Source organism: Canis lupus, chromosome 12, assembly GCF_003254725.2.
Source record: "Canis lupus dingo isolate Sandy chromosome 12, ASM325472v2, whole genome shotgun sequence".
Classification (NCBI taxonomy): Eukaryota; Metazoa; Chordata; class Mammalia; order Carnivora; family Canidae; genus Canis; species Canis lupus.
The window spans coordinates 52,350,066-52,375,950 of NC_064254.1; the positions used below are offsets into that span (position 1 = coordinate 52,350,066).

The 25,885-nt window shown below is 33.5% G+C and overlaps 1 protein-coding gene across 5 annotated transcripts in view; it reads right to left on the bottom strand.

Annotated features, from left to right (window-relative positions):
* The window catches only part of EPHA7 (EPH receptor A7), a 170,083-nt gene that overhangs the window by 20,134 nt on the left and 124,064 nt on the right, over positions 1–25,885 (bottom strand). For 3 of the 5 annotated variants that reach the window (XM_025444446.3, XM_025444445.3, XM_025444448.3), the window contains exons 6-9: positions 11,236–11,360; positions 8,053–8,236; positions 3,128–3,236; positions 2,418–2,473 (exon numbers count right to left, since the gene is read on the bottom strand). In XM_025444446.3, coding sequence (XP_025300231.1) covers positions 2,418–2,473; positions 3,128–3,236; positions 8,053–8,236; positions 11,236–11,360 — 474 coding nt within the window. The remainder of the gene's footprint in view (positions 1–2,417; positions 2,474–3,127; positions 3,237–8,052; positions 8,237–11,235; positions 11,361–25,885) is intronic. The other 2 variants (XM_035697642.2, XM_025444447.3) reach the window with 1 other exon arrangement.

Here is a 25,885-nt window from a genome sequence, read left to right on the forward strand (position 1 = left end):
TTCTCCCTTTTTATTCTTTCTTTCTTTCTTTCACTTTTTTTTTTTTTTTGGTTTTGTTTTGTGATAAGGGAGCTAGATTGGAGGTAACCTTCTGCATCTCAAATGGGTCTCTGATGGTTCTTTATTCAAGCTGTCATAAAACATTTTGACAGGCCAGAGCAATTTTGGCATAAAAACATGAAATACTGCCCAGCTTGGATTCAAAGACATTGTTAGAAGAAATGGTAGGAGGAAACAAAATGTAAATTGGAATTGCTTCACTAAACTTCTCCATTGTGTTTATATCTTTAAATGTAGCATTTGGGGCCATGGAGAGTTGAGGGCGCCTGATACAAATGACTGGACATTCTATTAAATTCAGTGCTCTAAAAGCTAGTTAAATGGTTGCTTTCATGTTCCTGTAAAAATTCAATCTGGTGTCTTAGCACCTAAGAAAATTGTCTGTATACTAACGAAATAAAAGGACACTGACTTGTAAATAGCTGGTGACCATAGCTTTGTGCTTTACGTATTTTAGATACAGCTATAAAATCAAATAAAATGCCTGGTTCTCATCAAATGACAAGAAAGGATATCTTTGTAAAAAAGGTGATTCTAAAATATCCAGGATTTACCAGGAGGGGATATTGTGAAGTGCACTTTGGTTTTTCATTACTCATCTAAAAATGGATGTTCCGAAGTAAGGAAAACATTAACATAATTTCTGAATTTGTGGTTTGTTGCTTCTCTTAATTTAAGAGTATGAGCTTTTTTGTGTTTTAATATCTCATTTACATTTCTCACAAGTGTTAAATATCTTAAAACCACCATTCATATTTTGCTCTAGAGATGAAAACTGTTTTTATATAGTAAGTTTATCTTGTCTATGTCAGCAAGTAAAACATGCGGCTCTATTTTTTTCTGATTACAAACTTGATGTCAAATGTAAAAGAAGCAAATGGCATCAAAATATTAAAACTAAGTGATGACAATTTAGCATAAGGGTATACAACATGTTTTAGATAAGCCATGTTTCAATTTACTTTCTGCATTAACCTGAAAGCTAAAAGCAAATAAGCTAAAAGGTATTTGATAATTTGGGGATATCTCAGATATGCTCAATAACGGAAAGAAAAGTGACATACTGATGAAGGTAAAATTAAATGACTCTGTCATAAAATTATTCACAAATGGGTAGAATTGGGCAATTTCGGAACTGTAGGTTACTCTTCAATATACATTTTAAACTAGATATAAAAGTTTAGGCATTCAGGTTTCAATCTGCTCCTTTCTGTTGGGGAAGTGTTACAAATAATTCATGTTGTGAAAGAGAAAAAAATGTAACCTCCATTTTTTCTGTGTATCTCTATAAACTGCCTATGGCACTCTCATCACTGATAATAGTAATGATAATAACAGTGCGCACAATTTGTGTCTTTAACCCACACATTTTCTTGATTGATGTTTATACATTTTTGTGACTTTAGAATGGGTACATGGCAGTATCTTTTTAGATACTGACAAAGTAATTTGATAAATGACACGATAATTGATGTAATTCTTAGGCCAATTTATCTATCCATGAGAAATTTTAGTAAAGATTATACTACCAAGAAAAATAATAAATGCATTTTTCTTTTAATATTTTCAAGGATTAAGAGTAAAAACAATAGGTTTGGATAAGAACATCATTAATTGTCTGAACTAAAATCATATGATTGTGAATTTTTACTTTGGCTACATGAACTAATAGCATTGATTTGCATAGCTCTCATTTTTTTACTTGCCATCCACATTGCAATAGGAATAAGATTAACGCAGATGGGCATCTGTTTTGTTGGGTTTCTGAAGATCTCATCAAAATATGATTTCTATAATCAACTTTTAAGAGTCAGGTAACCCAAATCCTCAGAAAAACACTGGAAAATTGAATCCCATTATTATGTAATTTATATCTGGGGCAATATCTGTCTGACAGACAATGTATGGTAGCTGAAGAGAAAAGGCTCCATAGCTTTGTCTTTCGTGGTAGCATCACCCACTGGGTGGGAAATCAAGGGTCTACCCTTCTAATTCCAAATAGATTCCTTAGCTAGAACATGGGCCATACAATACTTAATGGAGTATTGTTACAATGGTATGAAACACTTGGACATATTTTGCAAAAAGAAAAATTGTCACATAAAAGTAGCTAAATATCCTGCAGGAATATTAAAATCTCTTGTGAGAGATTACATTTCTCAATCTATTTTATGATTTTAAAATTCACATCATATGATTTTCATTCTAAATGTCTTGTTCAAATGCTTTAAAGCAACATTTGAGCTCATTACATACTCTGAAGCATGAGACATTAGGAATTTATTCATGCCAATACTAACAACCAGGTGTCTGCATTAATTGGGGTACACAATAATAAAGAAAAGCCAAACACTTACAATGAAAGTAAAGCTCTTCATCCCCTTCTTGGTCAGCTTTGCTATAACCACAGTGCCTAGAAAAAAATCAGATTTGTGATGATCCCAATCAATGATCCTACTTTATATATTTAAAATTCAGTACAACATACCTTAATTCTTTAACAACATGCTAGTTAGAGCAATAAACAAAATACAGAAACTTCCTGTCCATAGTTATGGACTCATTAATAATAATATATTAACTTATATGATTAAAAAACATACAGAATATAAAATCTTTGTGTGAAACAATATAGAAGGAACATACTTCATAGATTTAGATTTATCAGTAAGTGAATAGTTGCTCATACTTTTTTCTGAAAAACAACAATGACAACAACGGATTTTAAATGGTCTCCACAGACCAGTAAGTAAAAGCATACATTTTCCACCAGCTATCTCCTATATTTATTATGAAAACCTAACTAAAAGTAACCAATAAAAATGCATCCAATAGAAATTACAATATTCATTGCTCTTAAATGAAAGGCAGTGAATTATTAAGCTCACATTGTATTTTGACCTTGGGAGAAGTGAAAATTATTGACCTTTAATATTTTATATCAGACAAAGAGCGTTTGCACTTACTTTCTAACATTCTAATACACTAAATAGTAAGTAATAGGCTGACATAATCCTGAAAAATCAATACATTCTGTGTTAAAGATTAGAACAAATTTGTGTTCTACCTTCTTCCAATGATGAAGCCAAAGACCATGAACACCAAAATGATGGTCCCTGCCACTGCAACCACGGCAATTATAATAACAGGATTCTGTTCACTGGAGACGGCTGTCGCTAGAAAGAGAGAAAATAGGCTCAAAAACACTCAATACCATGTAAGAACTTGAGAGGGCAAACAAAATCTTGTGCATAAGAGATATCTATGCTTTGTAATTTACCTCTAATTTTAAATAAATGCATTATATTATAATAATATAAATTTAAATAAATGCTTATGTTTTGCATTTTGAGGGTGTGGCAACGACAATACTTTCATCTATTTTATATTTCTCAGCTATGAAAGATACTTATAAAATGCCTTTATTGAATGGCTATCCCCCGCTTAGCTGTTGAAAACTTAGTTATGAATCAATGGAGAGAGATCTTTGATCTACAATCGTTATTAACTTTCCATCTTTTCCCCAGCAAGGTATTCGATCTCTGTGTCTCTTCTTCTGATATGTTTAAAAAGGGGAAAAAAAATAAAAAAAATAAAAAGGAAGCAACACATACTGTTAATTTTTTCAAAGCATCTTAAGTGCTTTATCTCTCACATCATCAATATAAAATAAAAATAATCATGGGTTCATAGTAAATCTTCCTGATTTTTAATGTACCATAATTCAGGAAAAAGATAAGCAGAATTATTTGTACTCATTTGACAAAGTATGCTATACACCCAACTGAGAGTTTAAGGTAAGAGATGAGGTAGGCTATTTATGAGAGAGCAAACTCTTTGGAAATACTTTAAAATATTTTAGCATTATCTAATTGCAGATACTTCCTGTACAATGCTAAGTGATTCTTCTAAGCTTATTAATAAGACAAGCCTAGCTAGACCTTTCTCTTGAGAGTCTCTTTGGGAGCAGTATATGTTTACATGTCCTTTAAAGCAGGCCCTGATTCCGATTCCTCATCAAGTCACATGGCTTTCTCACTTCCATTTTTCCAAATTAGAAAAGTTTTACTTACACGATAATTCATAATTGTCATATTTTCCCCAGAGTATTATATTTTCAATACCAGTGCAGATTTCATGAAACAATCAAAAGAGTGTAAAAAACAATGGAAATGTGTATTCCAACAAATGATCCAGTTCCAAATATCATTTAATTTATAATGTCAAACTAATATAGTTTGCTTATTGCTGAAACAATCAACAGCTGTAATCTTTAATATAAGGCCGGATGGAAAATACTACTCCTTCCCGGTGGCAGCAAGGGACTAGGTCTCCAGAGCAGTAAATTATATGTAGGCAGAGTATGTCTTGCCACAACAAGCAGCATGAAGCTTTCTCTGATTGGCCCTTCTCTATTTATCTATATTCTTCTCTTGACCACTCATTTCTTAATTTTGTATACCTATGCTAACTATAGATATATTTTATATCGAAAAACAGTGAAGTAGCTCTGGTGTAATTGACAGTTTCTGAACAAAGGCATATACACTCTCCCTAATTCACCACCTGCTGATTAGCTCCCTGAGGGAATTACACAAGGAAGGAAGGTTGGGGAAGAAGAAAAAGAAAACTTTTAGGCTTTAATTTCTGAATTGCAGCTATTATTCTACAAAGAAAAACTTTCAAGTATTTTTGATTTTTGGTTTGGTTTGGTTGTTTATTTCAAATTTTTATCTATCTTTCTATTCCCCCCTCTATAGATGAACAGAGTAGTTCATAACTACTGTTCATAAGGGAGGAAAACATTATACGTCTATGTGTAGAAATAGTTTCCATTCAGTCTATGTGTCTCATGGGTCTAATTCTTTGCTTGTCTTAGGCTTAGTTCTGTGTTAGTGTCAGAAACATAACTCCAACGAGAAAATTGAACTCAAGTGAATGATGATTAGAATTTGTGAATATTTATACGTTTTTATATATAGTCAGGGTCACACTTTAATCTTTCCACAGTCAACATTTATGGTTAATATTTTCATCTATTTCATGGGTAATAAATTTTAAAAGTAATCTTTAAGTGCCATAATCACCACACCATGGTTTTATCATTGTAAAAACACTAGTATTGACTCTGAAGAGATGGGGATTTTAGGATATATGTGCAATGGAATAATCTGTTTAATTTCCCTTTTCAAACACTGCTCAAGGGACTTCTCTTTGGTGGCATGTTCTCTTTTTCCCTTCTTCCAAGCATAGTGGATCACTGTTTCCTGACACTCCGATAGCATTGGGCCATGCACTCCAATGCTTAATTGTAGAGCAGAATTTGTATACAAGTCTCTCTCTTTCAAAGTACTTTCAACAGAGAATAATTGTGTCATGTGTCTCTCTGCATCTCTAATTCTTAGCACAGTACCCTGCTTGCAAAGGGTGGTCTGGAAACCTAATGGTCCCTCAAGAGCTTTTCAGAGGATCTGCAGGCTATAAAACTATTTTATACGATATGATGTTATTTGCCTTTTTCACACTCATATGCTCACAGGTGCATAGTTGAGTATTCTGGAAGTTACATGACATGTGAAAACATCATTATTCTGATGGCAAATGAAATATGTGTTTGTGTGTTTGAAACTTTTCTCAGTTTTAATTTCTAATGGTGAATATTGATAGATATAACCGAAAAAATCAAAACCGAAAAAATCAAAATCTCTTTGGAGATCCTCAGTATATTTTAGTAGAACAAAAGCTTAGGAATGGCTGTGCTAAATAATAAATAAAAGCTAACTTTCTGCATGTACTCTGTGTGCATTAACTTAGGTCATATTCAGAATACCATTGAATTAGGTATTGCCATCCTAGCAATTAGGGTACATGAACTTATGCAGTCTTACAACTGGATATAGTGGAACTAAGATGTGAAACCAGAAATATGCCTACTGCACTGATTGATAGTGGTAATCTGCTCTATGTTGATGATTGTGAGGTATTCATTCCTTGCGTCTTTACTGAGTGCCTTCTACCTGTCAAGCACTGATAGTAGGAACTGGTAAGACAATAGCAAGGGAAAATATATGGATTATACTTCCATCAACTTTATATTCTAGTGGAAGAGAATATTCTGATGATAAAAATTGCAAATTCTTTCCTATGCAAAAATTTAGTTTTAACATTAATTTCATATGATCATTCAGGTTCTACTACTGCATCTTACTTTCTTTGAATCTTAGTTATTTAATTTTTTAAATAATGAAAATAATATCTATGAATCTCAGGCATCAATAAAAAATAGTTTAGCTCAATATCCTCAACTTATGAACTGAGCACAATGAACAAATTCATTTTGAAAGTTTTCAAACCTAGAGGTTTAACTGACAAAGAATGATTAGATAAATGTGAGACAACTAATTAATGTGTCTAACTTAAGTTTAAACTATTCATTAGAATATAAAAAAATCATTTAAGGTTTTGTTATATGAGAAATCACAAAGTGGTATTATGAGATCAGTCTAAAATGAAAACCACAAAAAAAAAAAAATGAAAACCACTAGAACACATTTGATACAAGACCACTCAAATGTTCAAATGTTGAAACCTTAACATAAAATGCTTTAATGTTTTTGTTGCCATTGAACTTAGATGCTCTCATTTTTAATCTTAGATACTCCACTTTGAAAAGATAATAAAGAATAATGGTGTTAAGTTTATCAAACAAAATTATGTGACATTTTTTCAACTGATGCCTTTGTGTCTATAATTCTATATAAATAATTTCTATTTCAAACTTATTTCAATGTCTGTTTTATTATTTGAGGTTCTGAGAGTTAAAGCTCGATTTAAAAACACAGCAACATATTTTGAAAGAAAAATGCAGTTAGTGGACTTACAGAGGATTTGTTAATCAAAGAAAATTTGTCAATTTGCCTTTTAAGAGAACCATAAAAATATTTTTCTGAAGTCAAAATAATTGATCAAAGTTATACTGATTTAATTTACTTAAAAACTTTTTACTAAAAATTGAGGAAAGAAAAAAATCACATAATATTTTTTAGCTCATGTTTCTTTAGACTTTTGTGGGTAGACCACACTGGCAAGACAACAAGGTAACAGCTGGGTGAACCCTAGGTCTGAGCAGTAATATCAGGAGAAATCAAGAACAAAATGCTGAAACACACCCTGATTCCTCAGCGAATGGAAGAACAACCAGCATAGTACTCAAGCTTTTCTGATCCTGCTCTCTGACAATAAACAGGGACATGCATTCCAACATATATCTGCTTATCTGTGCTACCCTATAGACACATACATTTTTGTTATGTTCTGCTGAATTATAAAACAAACAAAATGATAAAGGGGATTCAAGATACACGATGTTCTATTTTTAGGCTGAGTGGTTGACACAGAGATATTCATTTAATTATTATTCCTAATATTTCATATATACTTTGAATATATTCTCTAGGATGCTTGAAATATTTTATAAAAGATGAAAAGTGATGATAAAAATAAAAATACATACAACCTCTAAGATCTTCTCTCTGAACTGCCATTATTGAAATCATTGTTAAAATCCAAGTGGCTTCAGTTAACAAATATTTTTATAGATCATCTTTCTCTGGCTCACCCTGTGTATATCCTGGCTTCATTTGGGGGTTTCTTTGAAGGAATACCTTTGGCTGATGTAATCAGGGTAATATTGTTCTGGGTTCTATAGAAACATCTTGTGTCAGTACACAATTGAACATGTCCTGTTTCTATTTCTGACTTCATCTTTTCCAAATAAACCCAGTGTGTATTAAAGAGACTCATTTGAATTATTAGATTCTAACACTGAGAAACAAAACAGCAAATTTTAAAGTGTTATTCTGTATAACCTTTACATATTTATATATTTACCTTTATATATAAAAATAATCTTAAACCAAATCAGTACCCTCATATTGGGAAAAAAAAATTGACAGTTATAGAATAAGAATCCAAACCAAAGGTGGTAATTACCTTCAAACATTTTACCTGTAGCTTCCTCTAGTGTAGCAACGTCAAGTCTGGGGCTGTAATTTCCATAACCAGCAGCAGTAAAAGCCCGAATCTGGAAAACATACACTGTTCCTGGCTTCAGGTTATTAATGGAAGCTGAAGTGGACTTGGTTTTTACTGTCGAATAGGTCCGTTCCCTTTGATCCTGGAAACAATATATTCAGGGAATATTTAATTGTAATTGCAACCAGGCAATCTGACAGCCAATTCTTGCAATTTATTTCAATTTGCTGCATTGTTTTTATAAAGGCTACATTGTACCCTGTGGAATATTGTAACATTGAGTTGTTTCTAAGATAATATAAAATGTAAATGTGAACACATGCCTTTGTTCTATACATTTCAAAGAGAAATAATTTTGTAAATCATTTATATGTTTTGAGCTTTTGCTTTGTTGGTAGAAGGCACAGTGGTGAGAACTATTTAGCCATAAATATAATCAAATGTCCTATTGAACAAAACCTGGGTACACTTGTAAAATCCATGGTTTAGTAGAGGTTTTTCCTTAATAATGTAGTTCCTTTAATATTTTTCCTGAATGTTATTCAGCAAGCAAAAGTTCATATGCACAAAATAAAGGTATTAAATAAAGAAATTTAGCTAATACCACACCATATTCACCTATCAATTGCTCTCATTAAAAACTGCATTTCTCACAAAATAAAATAACAGTATTTAATGGAGTATTTTAAATTAAAATGATCAACATAAAAGTTAAAGTAGTGTATAATTTATGGTTTGGCAATATTTTAAAGATCACTTAGTTCAATGTCCTCACTTTTCAGAGGCCTAGAGCTTAAAAATGTGTTTGTCATATTATATATGATAAGACTAAAAATTAAAGAAGTATAAAAATTCAGGAATATAAGAAACAGGGAATCCCTGGGTGGCTCGGTGGTTTAGCGCCTGCCTTTGGCCCAAGGCGTGATCCTGGAGTCTTGGGATCGAGTGCTGCATCGGGCTTCCTGAATTCCTGCATGGAGCCTGCTTCTCCTCTGTCTGTGTCTCTGCCTCTCTCTCTATCTGTGTCTCTCATGAATAAATAAATAAAATCTTAAAAAAAAAAGAATATAAAAAGACATTCCATCAAAACAATCAATCTTGATTGATATGACTCTAATGGACTTTTTATTTAAAAAGCTAAAAACTACCCATCAAAATATACAATTTTAGATAGTGTCTTATTTGTTTTATAATAAATAGCTATGTTCTACTATGTCTGACAATAAAACTATTCATTGAAATCTGAAAATGTCAGTCTGGTTGTTTGATTTGCTTTCACATTGATATTTGCAAAAGTGTAAATAAATGTATACTTAAACTGTATTTAGTGAAGCTAGTTTGTGATTGTCTTAATTATAATCATTTATAAAAAATGTTGGTATCATAAATACACATTTATCTCAAAATAAAGAACTTGGCCTAACTGATACTAAATGACATGACGATATCTAGAGATCCCATGCTTATGTATGTTACAATGCAAAATATTATTCTGTTCTAATAATTGCCTAATTTGTAAGTTCAGCAAATGTAGATACATTCTGTTTTTATCATGCAAAATAGAAAAGAAACTATTTGAATAAATCTATTCCAGAGTAAGGATGTGCAAAATATTTCCTTGCCCTGTGAGAAACTTCACTCTCATTTACCACTGAGCATATTTTTTGAATGTATTGCATTGCTTTTGAAATCTGATGAACTTTCAGAAGACACTGACTATAAACTCTTAGAACTCACTGGAAAAGGGACATAACAAAACCAACAGTAAAACAAGGATTCCCTCAGAAACACATTTGATGGGGCAAGAAATGTACTTCCTGGTACAAAAATAAAGTGTTTAAAATGTAACTTTGGCCATGGAGATCATGAATTCATAATGCAAAAAATAAGCAAAAATATAAACAATCTGAACACTGAAACTAATCTTGAACTTTTTTTTTCTTCAACGGGAAAAAATGTATCTATTGCCAATGCACTACATGCATTTAAATTATTCAAGCAAGTCATTTCAGCACCCAAGATTTTCCAAAGCTTTGGGCTCCTATTTTGAAATTCTGTCTAACTGGTTAAAATGGCCATGTATGTTACAGTATCTTAGCTAACTTATTTAAGTCAAGAAGTAACAGTTGTATTAATGATAACCTTAATGTTAATTACTAATATTAATATTGGTAATAATAATCATTTCCATGTTTCACACCTTGAACCAGGTCTTTATGTGAAGTGGAGCCTTTGTAATAATTTGTGAACAAGGGGAAGCCCGGTGGTCCAGCGGTTTAGTGCCGCCTTCAGCCCAGGCGTGATCCTGGAGACCCGGGATCGAGTCCCATATCAGGCTCCCTGCATGGAGTCTGCTTCTCCCTCTGCCTGTGTCTCTGTCTCTCTCTCTCTGTGTGTCTCTCATGAATAAATAAATAAAAATCTTAAAAAAAATAATTTGTGAACAGGGTGCCCATCCCCCTCCAGATGGGTCAGAAATAAACGCGCGCATACACTCAATTATGTCACTATATACTAAATTCTAGTCAGCATGAAGAGATTAAAGGGCAGCACTTGGGTTTTAGCCATCCCATTTTTCATGGAGAAAGGAGTGTGAAGAAGTGGTAGATATGATTTAGTATAACATATGTGGAATAAATTTCAGGAGGAATTTAAAGGAGCAGAATATCATCAGGGGATTCCAAAGTTTAGAGGAACTACATTATTTAGTACAGAAAACATTTTTATTTTTTCAAATTACTAAATTATTTGAGGCCATCATCATTATCAATAAAACCACATAAATAAAAGAAGTCATTAAATGCCCAAGTAGAGATCCTAAAAGAACCATTTTTCAAAAATGCATTGGGCTGTGTGGCCCCATGATACTAAAACATCTTGTATCTAATAACTATATCAAAAATCAAACAAATATACCACTAGTGGAATATTTTCCTTTGTGTAACCCAGAAACTTAATATATAGCAATCATAATAACGATGAACCTGAGATGCAATAGGATGGTTATTAAAACTGGCTAAAATTAACTATGAATTGCAAAATAGCTCCAAATAGTTGGCATAATGACCAAGTTCAGTCTACAGTGCAGTAGGATGACATGAGACACATCGGCTGCACATTTCAGCTGTTCTTAGCACTTACTTTCTCGTAATACTTGATTTCATATTCGGTGATGACTCCATTGGGATGCTCTGGTTCCTGCCAGGAAAGCTCGACACTCCGCTGCAGCACCCTCTCCTTCATCACTCCGCTCACTTGCGAGGGAGCTGTTTGGACAAGACATGTCAATAAACAATGAGAAAATTCACTGGATGCCTCAAATCAAATGTCACAACTGATCAGTCCCATGCTGTGCCAGTTTCATTAAGGTAAAAGAAAGCACCTTTTCATAGCTCACAATTCAGAAGCTAATGAATATTCAAACAGGACCTTATTACTGTTCATAAACCTTAATAGAAATTTAAATTAAAGTGCAAACAGCAGAAGATAGCATTGTTCAAGTTAGTGAAAAATGGAAATGATGGGGCTGAGAATGACAATTAAGCAAATGAATGCTAATTAAGGCTACAAAATATGATTTCAGATTAATCTCCAGTGATAAACTAAGTCCAAATATTTACTTCACATGCAATGGCAATACACTTTTTAAAAGAAAAAAATAGTTTAGTACTGTGTAAGAAAAAATTATATGAAATGGCTACTTTGGTCTTCAATTAAAGGGATCACACTTAAAAACGTTTTTATGTTTTAACTGTGTGTAGGGGTGTGTGTGCATGTGCATGCATGCATGTGTGTGTGTATTCCCAAAGAATTCCAATTAACCTTGGGAAAAATTTTTTACACTTCATTAGGTCAAGATGCAAGAGAACGCTAAAGCTGCTGCTACTTAAATATGTGTATGAATGCACACACACACACACACACACACACACATATAGACTCACATATAATTCTATGTAACCTAGGCTTCAAGCTTTGATAGAAGCAATTCAAGCTACAATTTTGCTCTCTCTTTCTATATAGATAATAATGCTTAGAGTCCTTTCATTCTAATTAGTGGCATATACTCTTTTTGGTAGCTAAGACTGTGGAATGTAGCAAACTAATTTGCTCTGTCTAATTTGCTCGGTGATGATTAACTAGTTGTCTTCTCTGTCTAAATGAGTAGCTGTACTGGGTTGGCTGAATTTCAGTGGGGTCATTATGTTTCATGTATCATGCTCTATCTCATTCTGTAAAATATTTTCAGGCTGTTAATTTAATTTTCAGATGTCCAAAATTGTTAATAATCCTGCTGACAGAAAAGCAATTATATAGGGCCAAAGCTGTTTAAGCAAGCTTCTGATGTTTATCCTTTTGACTTTATTTTGTTTCTTCTACTTCTTAATATTGTCTTGTATCAATGTCTAAGAAAAAGCATTTTTCACTTCTCTCTGGCTTGGCGATTTTCAGGGAAGGACGTGGAAGATGCATGATTCCCATTTCCTCTCAGATTACTAACAGAAGCGTAACTAGGGCATATTAAGTGGAGCAACTTTCCCTTTAGGGGGATGCAGCTGAAGTACTCAGCAGACTGTGTTTACAGACTAGATGCGTTTCTGATATGTTTCCAATGAAACAAATTTCTAATAAGAAATCTTATTTTGCTATAACTTTTAAAACTTGAATGTAGTGCAGAAGAAGAATTTGTTTCTAAAGTGATTTGTCTCTCCATCCAGAACATGCTTAGCATACTTCAGCTGCCTAGGATGTTCAAGAGGCTGCATCCTCAAGCCTGAGCCTGGGGAAATACAAACCCCACTGAATTTTGAAGTGAGATTCTACTTAGCAAATAATCTCCAGTACTCTAATTCACTTAAAATCATTCGGAAAAATCTGTATTTAAATTGTAATAATAATAATAAAAAAAACCTAGAATGCAGCACAAGTAAGACTACTGCAGTAATAGCCAATAGGCTGAATTACTCAGTAAGGCTGTTGGTCTCTGATTGGGGTTTATGATATGATGTGGGCTATTTGGAAACATTCGCTGGGAACAGAGAGCTGGGAGGTGCCATCTAGGTCTCTTTCACACAACACACCCGGCTTAATGTGATTTTCAGTGTAAAGCAAACTATATGACACTTTGTTTAGTTTCTATCCTAAATAGTAAGGTGAAGAGAGACTGCATTCTCCAAGGTATGGAGGAGACTTGCGGCATAGATGTACCTCAGTTTGTTTATGACACATCCTAGCAAAATCTAAGTATATAATGAGATTTGATTTCAGCAAGTTACACTGTAAAATTATATTCATTATTTTCTCCTGGAAAAGCACTTTTACCAATAAAATTGTGGTAATTTGGGGTTTGGGGGAAAAGATGTCAAAAAATGCATTTGTAATATACGGTATTTTGAAACCCGTATCACAGCATTAACAGTGACTTTTCCCTCTTTTGTACAAGGAGCCACAGCTATAAATGACTATACTCGTGATTTTCTAGATATCTCCTTTTTAAAAATGTGTCCCTTGCTGATATTATATCGAGTCACACATTTAAGAGGGTCAGAGCTAGAAGTACTAGCACATGGCTCTTGAGGATAGGCAAAATGCAAGATAGGAAATATCTCTGTCTGCTGTATGTCCTTCAAATACAACATTTTGGTACAAGAGAATTGATAATATTTTCCCTTGAGTTTCAATATCTTAGGCATAAAGATATATACCTTATAAACAAAATATCTCTAAGCTAGTTGGATTCTAACAGTCATTACTTTCAGACAAAGTTATATGTAAAGGTAAAATTGAAGTGCTACAAAGACTTTAATCTTAAGACACAGTGATTTCTATGCTTAATATAGTTGATCTAAATTAATCACATTGTAACAATTTAAACAATACACTGACTGTTACACCAAAATATCCAATTAACTACAATCTGAAGTTCATTTTGAAAAGAAATGTCTACAACTAAAATATATACATACTTAAGATCAAGTTAGGTGTTATGACATTTAAATTATAATTTTTGTACTTAGTAAAGTGAAACAAAACCTACTGTCATTGAAATCGATGTGATGCTAATAAATAGTAATTAATAATAAATTTCCTAAATTGGAAAATGTAGGAAAAACAAATACTTCATAGAGAGGAGTTCTTCAATATAAATTTTTAACAGGGTTTCTAACAAAAATGTAACACATTCATTTCTCACCTAAGTTTCTAGCAATATTTGAATATAAAAATTAATTTCAACCGAAGAAACAGATGGAACTTTTTCTACCCCTAAAGATTCTCACAACTTATTAGGGACATATACGGAGTCTCTACAATTGACAGTGAAAGATGATCTTAGAAAATTCAGAAAATGGTTTCTACCTCTCAAAGTGGAAAATCTCAACACAAAAGAACAAAGTTGATGAAGTTGATGTAAGGAAATCAAAGGTCTAATAACAGACCAAAATAAAACCTGTGGGCTGCAATTGTCAGTAGAAGGCTTTGAATTTAAAAATAATCAGTAAGAATGGTGGGTTTACGTACAAACCTGAGCCAATCAACATTTTACAGATTTTAAGCTTCTACTACTGGTGCAAGGTTTCAATCTTAATCAAGTTCTTTTTTAATTCTTTAAAATTTTACTTACTTACTTATTTATTTATTTATTATTTATTATTTATTTATTTATTTATTTATTTATTTATTTGTTAGAGAGAGAGAGAGAGTGAGCAAGAGAGAGTGCATGAGTGGTGGTGGGAGGTGAGGAGCAGAGGGAGAAGGAGAAGCAGACTCCGTGCAGAGCAGGAAGCCTGATGTGGAGCTCAATGCTAGGACTATGTAATCATGATCTGAGTAAGAGTAAAGGCAGATGCTTAACTGACTGAGCCACCGAGGTATCCCGTTCTTAATCAATTTCTAATTAAAATCAAGTATAGCAGATATATTTAAATTACAAGATGGAGAATACTTCTAAGGACTCTATTTTTTCCCGATAAAATATTAAATTTTCTACATATATGGGAAAATTTCCCAGCATGAAGTGGAGGAAAAAGATAATTTAAAAACATTGTATAATAGATAAATGGCCCTCTAAAGATGTCCATACTCTAGTGCTGGATCATGTGGATATGTAACATTACATGGCAAAGGGGACACTGCAGATGTAATTAAGGTTATACACCTTCCTTGTTTTTTTTTTTTTTTAATTCTTATTTATTTATGATAGTCACAGAGAGAGAGAGAGAGAGGCAGAGACATAGGCAGAGGGAGAAGCAGGCTCCATGCACCGGGAGCCCGACGTGGGATTCGATCCCGGGTCTCCAGGATCGCGCCCTGGGCCAAAGGCAGGCGCCAAACCGCTGCGCCACCCAGGGATCCCCGGTTATACACCTTCCAATAAAGGTATTGTCCTGGATCTTTGCCTGTTGGCCCAATCTAATCACATCAGCCCTTGGGAGCAGAGAAATTTCTCTAGCCAGAGTCAGAGAGATGCTATAGAAGGAAGAGCCAGAGAGATTTTAAATATGAGAATAAATCAACCTGCCATTGTTGGAGGGGGCCACATGGGAAACATGAGAAGATATAGAGTGTAGTAGTTTTTAGGATCAGAGACTGGCCCTGGCTGACAGAGAAAGGGAAATGGAGGCCACAATACTACAAGTACAAAAGCCCCAAATTCTGACAACATCATGAATGAACTTGGATGTGGGTCTTCCCCAGAGCCTCCATGTAACAGGCCAGTGCAGCTAACAACCTGTTTTCAGCTAGTGAGGCTGGCAATTGAGAATCCAGTTGAGCCCTGCTGCACCCACACTTCTGACCCACAGAGCTAGAAGATAACAAACAAGTTTTGCTTTAAGGTTTCTGCGGTAGTTTTTTATGGGAGCAAGAGAAAACTAATAAACATTGTAAAAAAATAAAAATAGACTTACTGGAATTTTAATGAAGTCTACGAAAAAAGGTTAGTGATAGTTTCATAATGTGATCTGTCAGACTTTATGTTGAAATAGCATGGAGTCAAGGAATTTTGATCTTCCTTAGGACTCAAAATTCAATGTCTTACAGGAAAAAAAAAATCTCCAATACATATTTGGAAGAATGTGTGTGTGTGTGTGTGTGTGTGTGTGTGTGTGTGTGTGGTGGAACTTGAATGAAGCTCATGAATTTGATTTTGGATTTAAAAAGTAATTTATTTATACTAGTCATTATTTTTATTGTAGTTAAGCATTCTCACTGAATTTCAATAAAGAATGGTGCGTGAAAAAATAGTATTTGTATTTCTAAACAATACAGTGAGGTATTGTTGGGTCGACGAACAGGAAATGACATCTTACCATGTATCTCAAGTTGCTAAATATATTGACAGTTGTTAGATTTCCATGAGGTAAATACAAACAATGAAAATGAAGAAATTTTTAGAATACAGTCAAATACAAATCTGACAATAATCGAATAAGTCTTTATTTAATGCTTTATTTGCTATCCAGTATGGAATTCATTTGTAACAATTGTTTGAAATAGCCAATATGTGTATTCCTAGAAGCTTAGCATTTATAACCCAACTTTTAGCATTCTCACTTTTCCCCACAGATGTTGCATTTTTATGCTACTGGACAAATATATAAAAATATATATAAATTTACTTCAATAACAAACACTAGGCCATAAGTAGACATGACCCAGTGGAGTAGCATTGTAACATATCAATTCTATTTTTAGGGTATGTTAGAATACATAAAAAATTCTAACAAATGGGGTGTCTGGGTGGCTTAGTTGATTGAGCATCCAACTCTTGGTTTTGGCTCAGGTTGTGATCTCAGGGTCCTGAGACTGAGTGCCATTGTGGGGTTCTGTGCTTAGCAGGGTGTCTGCTTAAGGATTCTTTCCCTCTGCCTATCTTCCCCAGTTGTGTGTGCTCCCCCACTCAAAAAATAAATACATCTTTAAAAAAAGTTTTAACGTGATTTCACTAATCTCATGAAAAAATAGTCACTAATAATATTATGAGTAATAAATATAAAATTCTATATGAAAGAAAAAGTGCAGGGACTAAGGGCATTTGAGTTTGCAGCAATTATGAACAACCCATTTGCAATAGATGTCTGTCAAATTATTTTTGGTTGGATAAAAGCATGATCTGTGGCTAAAACAGACAAGGTCTCGTTCCATAAGTAGTTGAAAAAAAAAAACAGTGGGAAATGAATTGATCTTTTTTTCAAAATTAAATTACATACTTTGCATTGCTACACATTTAGCATACCAATGAGGATGATAATGTTTTATTCAAAATGTAAGATTTACAATAGAATAAATAAGATGTATCACAGAAGAGACTTTGAAATACATTTAAAAACAACTACTAAAAAGACAACTTGAGTGAGAGCTAAAAATAAGATCTGAAAGTTCTGTGAAAAAGTGATTATGATGTTGAACTAACAGTGCAGGAAAAGATTGCATCCTGGATTGGAATCCAAGTCAGGGATATATGTAAGTCATGTCAATACATTTCCGGTAGAGTGATAAAATACATAACAGGAACAACAGAAGTCACTACTCTGCTATCTGAATAACTAAGAATGGCCTTGTCTTTAAAGATACAGTCACAACATCTCTGTAAAAATGATCTGAGAAAACATCTTGCTAATAATAAAATTGTCTTCTCTGCTACTATCAGATGATTAACAACCAATTGTTTGCATGTTTAATTAATTATCATAGGAGTTAGCACTCCCCAGAAAATCTCTATGCAAAATGCATTAAGGGCAAGGAGGTGAGGGTGTGGAGAAAAGCTACATACAGGGAACCCTGGGTGACGCAGCTTAGCGCCTGCCTTTGGCCCAGGGCACAATCCTGGAGACCCGGGATGGAATCCCACGTCGGGCTCCTGGTGCATGGAGCCTGCTTCTCCCTCTGCCTATGTCTCTGCCTCTCTCTCTCTCTCTGTGTGACTATCATAAATAAAAAATAAATAAAAAAAATAAATTTAAAAAAGCTACATACAGCAGCAATTGGTCCTAAATGTATAATGGGACTGCTGCTAACTTCTAAAATGTAAATTGATGAGGGCTTAATTTGTCATTTTCATATAACTACAATGTAATTGCAACTCAAAATGTAAATAAAGTAAAATGTTGTACAAACAGTAGGTATAAAATAGGCATCTTCCCAGAACTAGCTGTACTCTTCACGTCAGTCATACCAACAAAGGAGTAACTAAATGATGATCTAATATAACAATTCAGAAAAGTTAAGGAATCCTTGATATTAAATCATACATTTTAATCTATCATTTTAAGAACAGGTAATGCTTTTTTACTACAGATCTCCCTCAACTTATGTTAGGGTCATGCCCAGATTAATGCATCTAAGTTGAAAATATATTAAGTTAGAAATGCATTAAAATACACCTAACCTACCAAACCTCACAGCAGTTAGCCTAGTCTACCTTAAACATGCTCAGAACACTTAGATTAGCCTACACTTGGGCAAAATCATCTAACACATAACCTATTCTAGAATAAAGTACTGAGTATCTCATGTAATTGATTTAATACTGTACTGAAAGCAAAAAACGGGATGCTTGTAAGCATATCAGCCGTTCACCCTTGCGATGGAGCGGCTGAATGGGAGCTACAGCTCAGGGCCGCTGACCAGTCTCACAAGAGAGGATCGTACCACATTATCACTAGCACAGGAAAACATCGACATTCAAAATTCGAAGCACAGTTCTGAGAAAATATGCATCACTTTTGCCCCTTTTGTAAAGTTAAAAAATCATAAGTCAAAACATTTTAAGCCTAACCATTATAAATTGGGGGCCACCTGTAGTTCAGTTCTATGTAACACGTACGTGTTTGGCATTTATTATGTGCAGGGAACTGTGGCAAATCTATAAATCTATTATAGTTTGCAATATTTACATATATAATCTTCTTTATATAGTAATACATATGTATATAATCTTTTTTCTGTACTACAACCCTGTGAAGTAGGTACTGTTCTATTTTATTGGTGAAGAAATGAAGGGTTACAGAAACTTAAGTAGCTTCCACTCAGGGGCAGATTTTATTATTTATTTATTTTTAAAGATTTTTATTTATTTATTCATGAGAGAGACACACACAGAGGCAGAGACATAGGCAGAGGGAGAAGCCTCGGGAGAAGCCCAGGGGCCTGATGAGGGGTTTGATCCCAGGACCTTAGGATCATGCCCTGAGCCGAGGGCAGATGCTCAAGCACTAAGCCACCTAGCTGCCCCTCAGCAGCTTATTTTATTTTATTTTATTTTATTTTATTTATTTATTATTTTATTTTATTTTATTTTTTAAAACTTTTATTTATTTATGATAGTCACACAGAGAGAGAGAGGCAGAGACATAGGCAGAGGGAGAAGCAGGCTCCATACACCGAGAGCCCGACGTGGGACTCGATCCCCGGTCTCCAGGATCGCGCCCTGGGCCAAAGGCAGGCGCCAAACCGCTGCGCCACCCAGGGATCCCTCAGGGGCAGATTTTAAATTGAACCCCGTGTTTTTAAGTTCTCAGTCCCATCTGGTTTCAACTATAGCACAATAATTCCAGGTGAGAGCAGACACTAGAAGGAGGAAAGCTGAGCATTCATTCATTCATTCATTCAACATTTGTTGAGAATCCATGATGTGCCATAATGATGAAGAGACCCTTAGGGATCTGCTCAGTAGGCAACAGTCCCAGAACCTGCATATACCAGAAGAGGTTAAATGGAATAGAGATTTTTTTAAAGGGCAAATTCATGTATATGCTACAAAATTTGAAAGGTATAAGACTCTCTCCCAATCTGGTCACAAAGTTACAAAGTTACTCTTCTCTAAAGCAACCATTCTTAGTTTCTTTGCTCTCTTTCCAGAAATAGTCTAGGTGTGTATAAGTATATGAAGTTTTTACATGAATGGCAATATTCTCATAGCACAGTTGAAAACCTTGATGTTTTAAAAATTGCATTACACACACGGATCTGCACAGCTCTTTCATCAGCTGTTTATTTCATTATACACACGTACTATAATATATTTGACCAGCCCTTTTCCAATAAGCATGGGTCTTCCCCATATGTTTCTCTTGTAAATTATGCTGCAATGAAACTGCTGGTAAACCAGTATTTAATATGAATCCTCTAAGGAGAATAAAATATTTCAGAGCAGTCTAGTGCCAGCTGGTGAAAAAAAGGTGGGTGAGGTTATATGGACAGGACAGGCAAAATGTGGCCATTGTTAAAATTCATTTAGAGTCATTGCTTAATAAAAGGAAATGAGTAGTAAATAAATTTATTATCACTTAAATGTTTAAGACAGCGCCACTCTAAGTGCAGATTGGCTACTCTCCGTGCAGCTGTCAGTCAATGGCCTTTGAGGAGGTGAGGAATTTATGTCAGATATACATCTACAACAGTATTTTTTTTTTTATTATTGCTCAGCTGACATCTTTTTCCTTTGCAAAACTTTCTTGATGAAAGAAGCATTTCTTTTTCTTTGCAGACTCCTTGATGATCTTCTTTATGGGACAAGCTACTTATCATATATTAGCATTCTGAGTAGCAATGTCTTTTAAAAGTACTCTAGCATTAGTCTTAAGTACCCTTCACTATTACACTAAAATGCCTAGAAGGTAAGATCACTCTAACAACACGGTTATTGATTTCTGATGAGAGTTTCTTTTTATTATAAATTCAACATAAAAATTTTCATGATTGAATATAATATAAACTAAGAATTGTATGGACTACGAGAGGATGAGGCCAAAATTCTCACTTTCAGGAGATTTTAATGTAGAAATCGAGTTAAAATGTGAATAAGCACATTTTGAATGCACATGTAAATGTAATGGTCTAGATGAGATGTGAACCAAGTGCTAGTAAATTCCTGGGATGCAGTAAAGAGCAAACCACACAAAAAAAATTTCCCTGTTTCTTTTTTTTTAAGATTTATTTATTCATGAGAGACACAGAGAGGGAGGCAGATACATAGGCAGAGAGTGAAGCAGGCTTCCTGCATGGAGCCTGATGTGGGACTTGATCACAGCACCCCAGGATCATGACCTGAGCAGAAGGCAGACACTCAACCACTGAGCCACCCAAGTGCCCCCCATATTTCCCTGTTTAAAAAAAATCATTTCTAATTCAGTGTTTAACTGTATAACTACGTATTTAAACTTATTATCAGGAATGCTGCCATCAAGTCTATAATCTGCAAGAGAGAACTTTTTATCAACTAAATAACAACAGCGCATGATTTTTCTGTAACGGCTTCCACTAATAAGTCACAACTTATGGAAACATCCTTTCTCTGCCTCAGCTAATACAGAATTATAACTTTTTTCCTAAAATAATATTTCCTTTGTTGACAGTACTATAAGATGTAACATTTAATTATTTTGTAGTTTTTTTTTTTTTTTTTTTTTTAATCTAAGCAGTAGAGTGTAGGAGTGAAGGGCATGGCCCCCATGAACTAGTCTACTGGATCCGATCATAGGTTCCACTGTTTATTTGCAAATTATGCAGCCTTGAGCAAGGAACCAAACTCCCTGTGCCTTAGCTTTCTCAGCTTTAACATACCCATAATCAGATCGCATACTTCATAAATAGAATTGTTCTAGAAATTTAATGTATAAATATATATTAAATGCTTAAAATCATTCCTGGCATATGGTAAGAACTCAAAACAATATATAATGTATTATTACCCTATACTTTTTAAAAATCTATATTGGATTTACTGATGCCTGGGATTCATTTCAGAATACTCTACAGTCAGAGTCAGCCATCAGTATTTTTCAAATGCTTCTCAGATGAAACTAATGTACAGCTTAGTTTGATAACAATTCCTTTCCGGCTATGGGAGGAATGTAAATCTCAAGGTGTTCTCCCTAATAAATACTGACAACAGTTACATTTTTAAATATTATATTAAGAGTTTTTATTCAATTTCTAGAATTTAGAAACAACTAAATTCTGTAATTTATACTGTTTTATATGTACCAGATAGACAGAAAGACATTAATGTTATTCGGAAAGAACATATCATTCTAAAAAATGAAATAACACCCAAAATGGGACATATATTATAATATATGTTGAATTCAGAACAAAATACGATGAAGCAACCTCTCTATTTGGGGTAGTAAGAAAGCAAATATTTTGAATGTTAGTTTTAAAAACCCCTATCACATGTGGTCTATCAGGAAATCTGCCTCCATCTCTAATTTTCCATGAATCCATAGAAGGCTAAAGACTTTGTTATTTATAAGGCCAATGATATGACTTTGGTCCACAACCAGATTTTTTTAATAATTGAAATGAACCCTTAGGTAGAATAAGAGATGTGTGTGTGTGTGTGTATTTGTTATTGACCAAAACCTCCCCTACATGTTATCAAAGTATCATTTTCAGTTGTGTACATCTTTGGTCTTGGAACACGTTTTGTTATAAATAAAGAATTGTGTTGTATTTTAATCAAAACCAGTTATAATACCAGTTGACAATTTTTGAAATGTTAATTTAGTACAAATTCTTATGTTATGAATATCTTTAATTATAATTTTCATAGTTACCTAAGTTCTTTACAACATATTCTTTCTATTAATTGATTTTAAATAAAGATTGTAAATTGTTTTTATGTTTGAATATTTGCATTTGGCTACTGTAACTAGATGGTTTTACAGTATGTATATGAATGTAATCTCTTATTTAGGTAAGTTTAATTTATATACTATTCCATATATCATGAAATCTCATGAATATTCTTAAATTATGTAATGATATACACTAATATTTATATAAATTTACATATATATATATAAATTTGTGGCTAAGCAAGCTCATTAGTTCCTCTCCTAAATATCCACACAATGTTTAAAATATTGTTCAGTATAACAATATTCTGGAAATCCACAGATTTGGTTTATTTTTCAGGAGCAGTAAAGAGTGTATTTAAATAAGTAGGTTGTTTACTAACAGGAATGCTGTTAACAAGAATATTAAGGAACGAGGGGACAAGAGTTTTGCCTTAAAGCAGTGTATTAGTTATATACTTTCAGAATAAATCAGATTTTCTATTAGAATAAAACTTGCATTACTGACTGCCACTGTACGCTTACTATGTGCCTCCACTGCATTTAGAGCTTACAAATTCTTTCCCAGAATACCACTATTTTTCATTGTTGAAAAATCAATACAATGTATTGCCACCAGAATTTTTAAAAATTAATGAAAGAATAAAAATTGAGTGTTCATTGGTATGATGATGGGGTTTCATAAAAATGTTCCACATGTGAGTATTCATATATATATTTACAAAAGTAAAGATATACAACATGTCTCTGTGAATTACTACTAGTAAATATATTAACATTTTTTGAAAGCCACTTCCTTATGTGATATATATAATTCAGGGTTTATACACTTATAGAATGATATACACGTGTTTAAAGCCATACAATACTAAATGTAAGGCAGCAAATATTGACAATTTCATATTGTACTCTTACTGTATCTCAAAGTTCGAGATAATAATTGAAGAGAATGACCAATTCTATTATATTAAGTCTGCTATCAATTTCATACTTTTCCACCTTATGGTTTCATTTTATTCTCTATCAGAGAATTGTTTTTAACTCTATTTTTCTGTAGACCTAAAACTCATATGTATCCAAACCATCCTACTTTCTAAAATATTATCTAACAATTTTCTTTTTTTTTGTAGAAATTGTTCCTCATTTGTGCTTTTGTTAATTTTAATTTTTTACTTTTTTTTCCCCAAAATCACACTATGGTGGTGTTGCTCACAATTAATTTTGATTTTCATTTTAATCTCATTCTAAGTTGAATTGTTCAAGAGGAGAAGAAGGAAAAAATGAAAGGAAAGTAAGGGAGAAGCTACGGATAAAGAAAAGAAGAAGAAAAATAAAACCTAAAGTACCTCAAAACTCACTAAAATTACTTCACTTAAAATGTGTAAGTATAAAATGTTATCACCTTGATTTCTCTAGGTATTCTGAATATATTTTCTCTCCAATATGCATAAACTTAACACATTTTATTACTTAATACGTTATCAATACCAGTCATAAATTATTAGTTGACTACAGAACTTACTATAAATGAAGCACTTCGTTTAATAGAGTCTGCTAAATACATTTCACCTAGCATTGCAGCTTGGATTTTAAAGTTGCTGTTTCACAATATATAAGCTACTGCCTAGGAAGTTAGGCATAAATGAAAACTTCATTAAATTCTATAAACCTGTATGATGCCAATAGTGCACTATGGCATTAATTTACTAAATAATATTTTAGTTCCAAGAGAAAATTACTGCCGTTTACTATAGTGGCCAATTAATACCCAAGGAGTAACTTTTATGCACTGGGAAAATGTAGCTTATAATGAATAGTTCTATGTAGGGAGAGTTACTGATTCATGAATGTTTGGTTCCAAAAGTTAATTTGAGGTTTAGTTGTTTGTAATTTGGACTCCATCTCTCATAGAAACGCTATTATAAATAGCATTTTGATTGCCACGTTAGTATACAAACACATATTTGACCGCAAATATTCTACACTGGTTCAAAACAGGAGTTAAACAATCCTATTTTAATAATAGGGACTAGTATTATACAGAAAGAAAACAATATAGTGAATAAAATGTGTTTGTAATCACTACTGAGAAAAGTGTTCAATGCAATAATTAAGATCTTCCCAAATCCCCCTAAAAAATTCTGATGTCCCTTAGCCAGAGACAGAAACTGATCAACTTCTGCTTGCTCTCTGCTTCCCTCCTCTTCTTGCCATTTATGCAGTTTTAAACCTTATTCCTACATATTACCCAGTCTCCAAGAAATAACTATGTCAGTAACTAACTAGAACATAAATACAATTAAGAAAACATCTTCAATTTTACCTTTCATCAGTTAGAGCATGGGTCAATGACCATGAGTCAAACCTGGCTAGTCAACTGTTCCTATAAATAAAATTTAAGTTCTTAAAATAGTTGCATCTTTCGGTTTATACACTATCTATAGCTGCTCTTGTGTTAAAATATCAAAGGTGAGGAATTGCAACGGAGAAAATGTGGCCTGTAAAATGTAAAATACTTTTTATCTATCTAATACTTTTCAGAAAAAGTTTGTGTACCCCTGACCTAGAGTCTGTTTGGCTGCAAGTAGGAAAAAGCAAATAAACAGTGTTTTAAGGTTTTTATTTTTGTTTTCCTCATGCAAAAAAAAAAAAAATGTACTCTGCAGATGGGCAGTTGCTATATTTTGTTCAGTGGCTCCAGAATTTAAAGATGATAGTTGTGGCCTTTCCCTCATGGCTTCAATATGCTGCTGTTGCTGCTACTACAGCTCTCACTCACATCCACATTGCTGGCATGCAATGAAAAGGCAATGTGGAATGCTCAAGATCTAAATAAGGAAAGCCAACTTTTCCAGCAAGCTTTAGCAATCTTCTGTTTACATCTCATTCATCTCATTCCCTAGACTGGAAATGGATTTTTAAAACTTAAGCTGGGTATACTGCTGCCCTAAAAAATAATAATAAAAAGAGAAGAAAGAACTTGATATTAAAGAGGAAAGTAATAGTGCCTGCCACTTTCATTTTCCCAATAGCAGAGGAAAGTAAGATTATTCACATGATGCCCATCCCACCCCCCACCTCCTTAATTCATGTTTCTTCAGAATAGAGAACAGTAAGGACCAAGGGAAGTCATTCAGATTCCTAAATGAAGGCACTAGATCATGAACAAAAAGTAAAGTTATGTAAACTAGGACTCCGCGAGATATTTATGA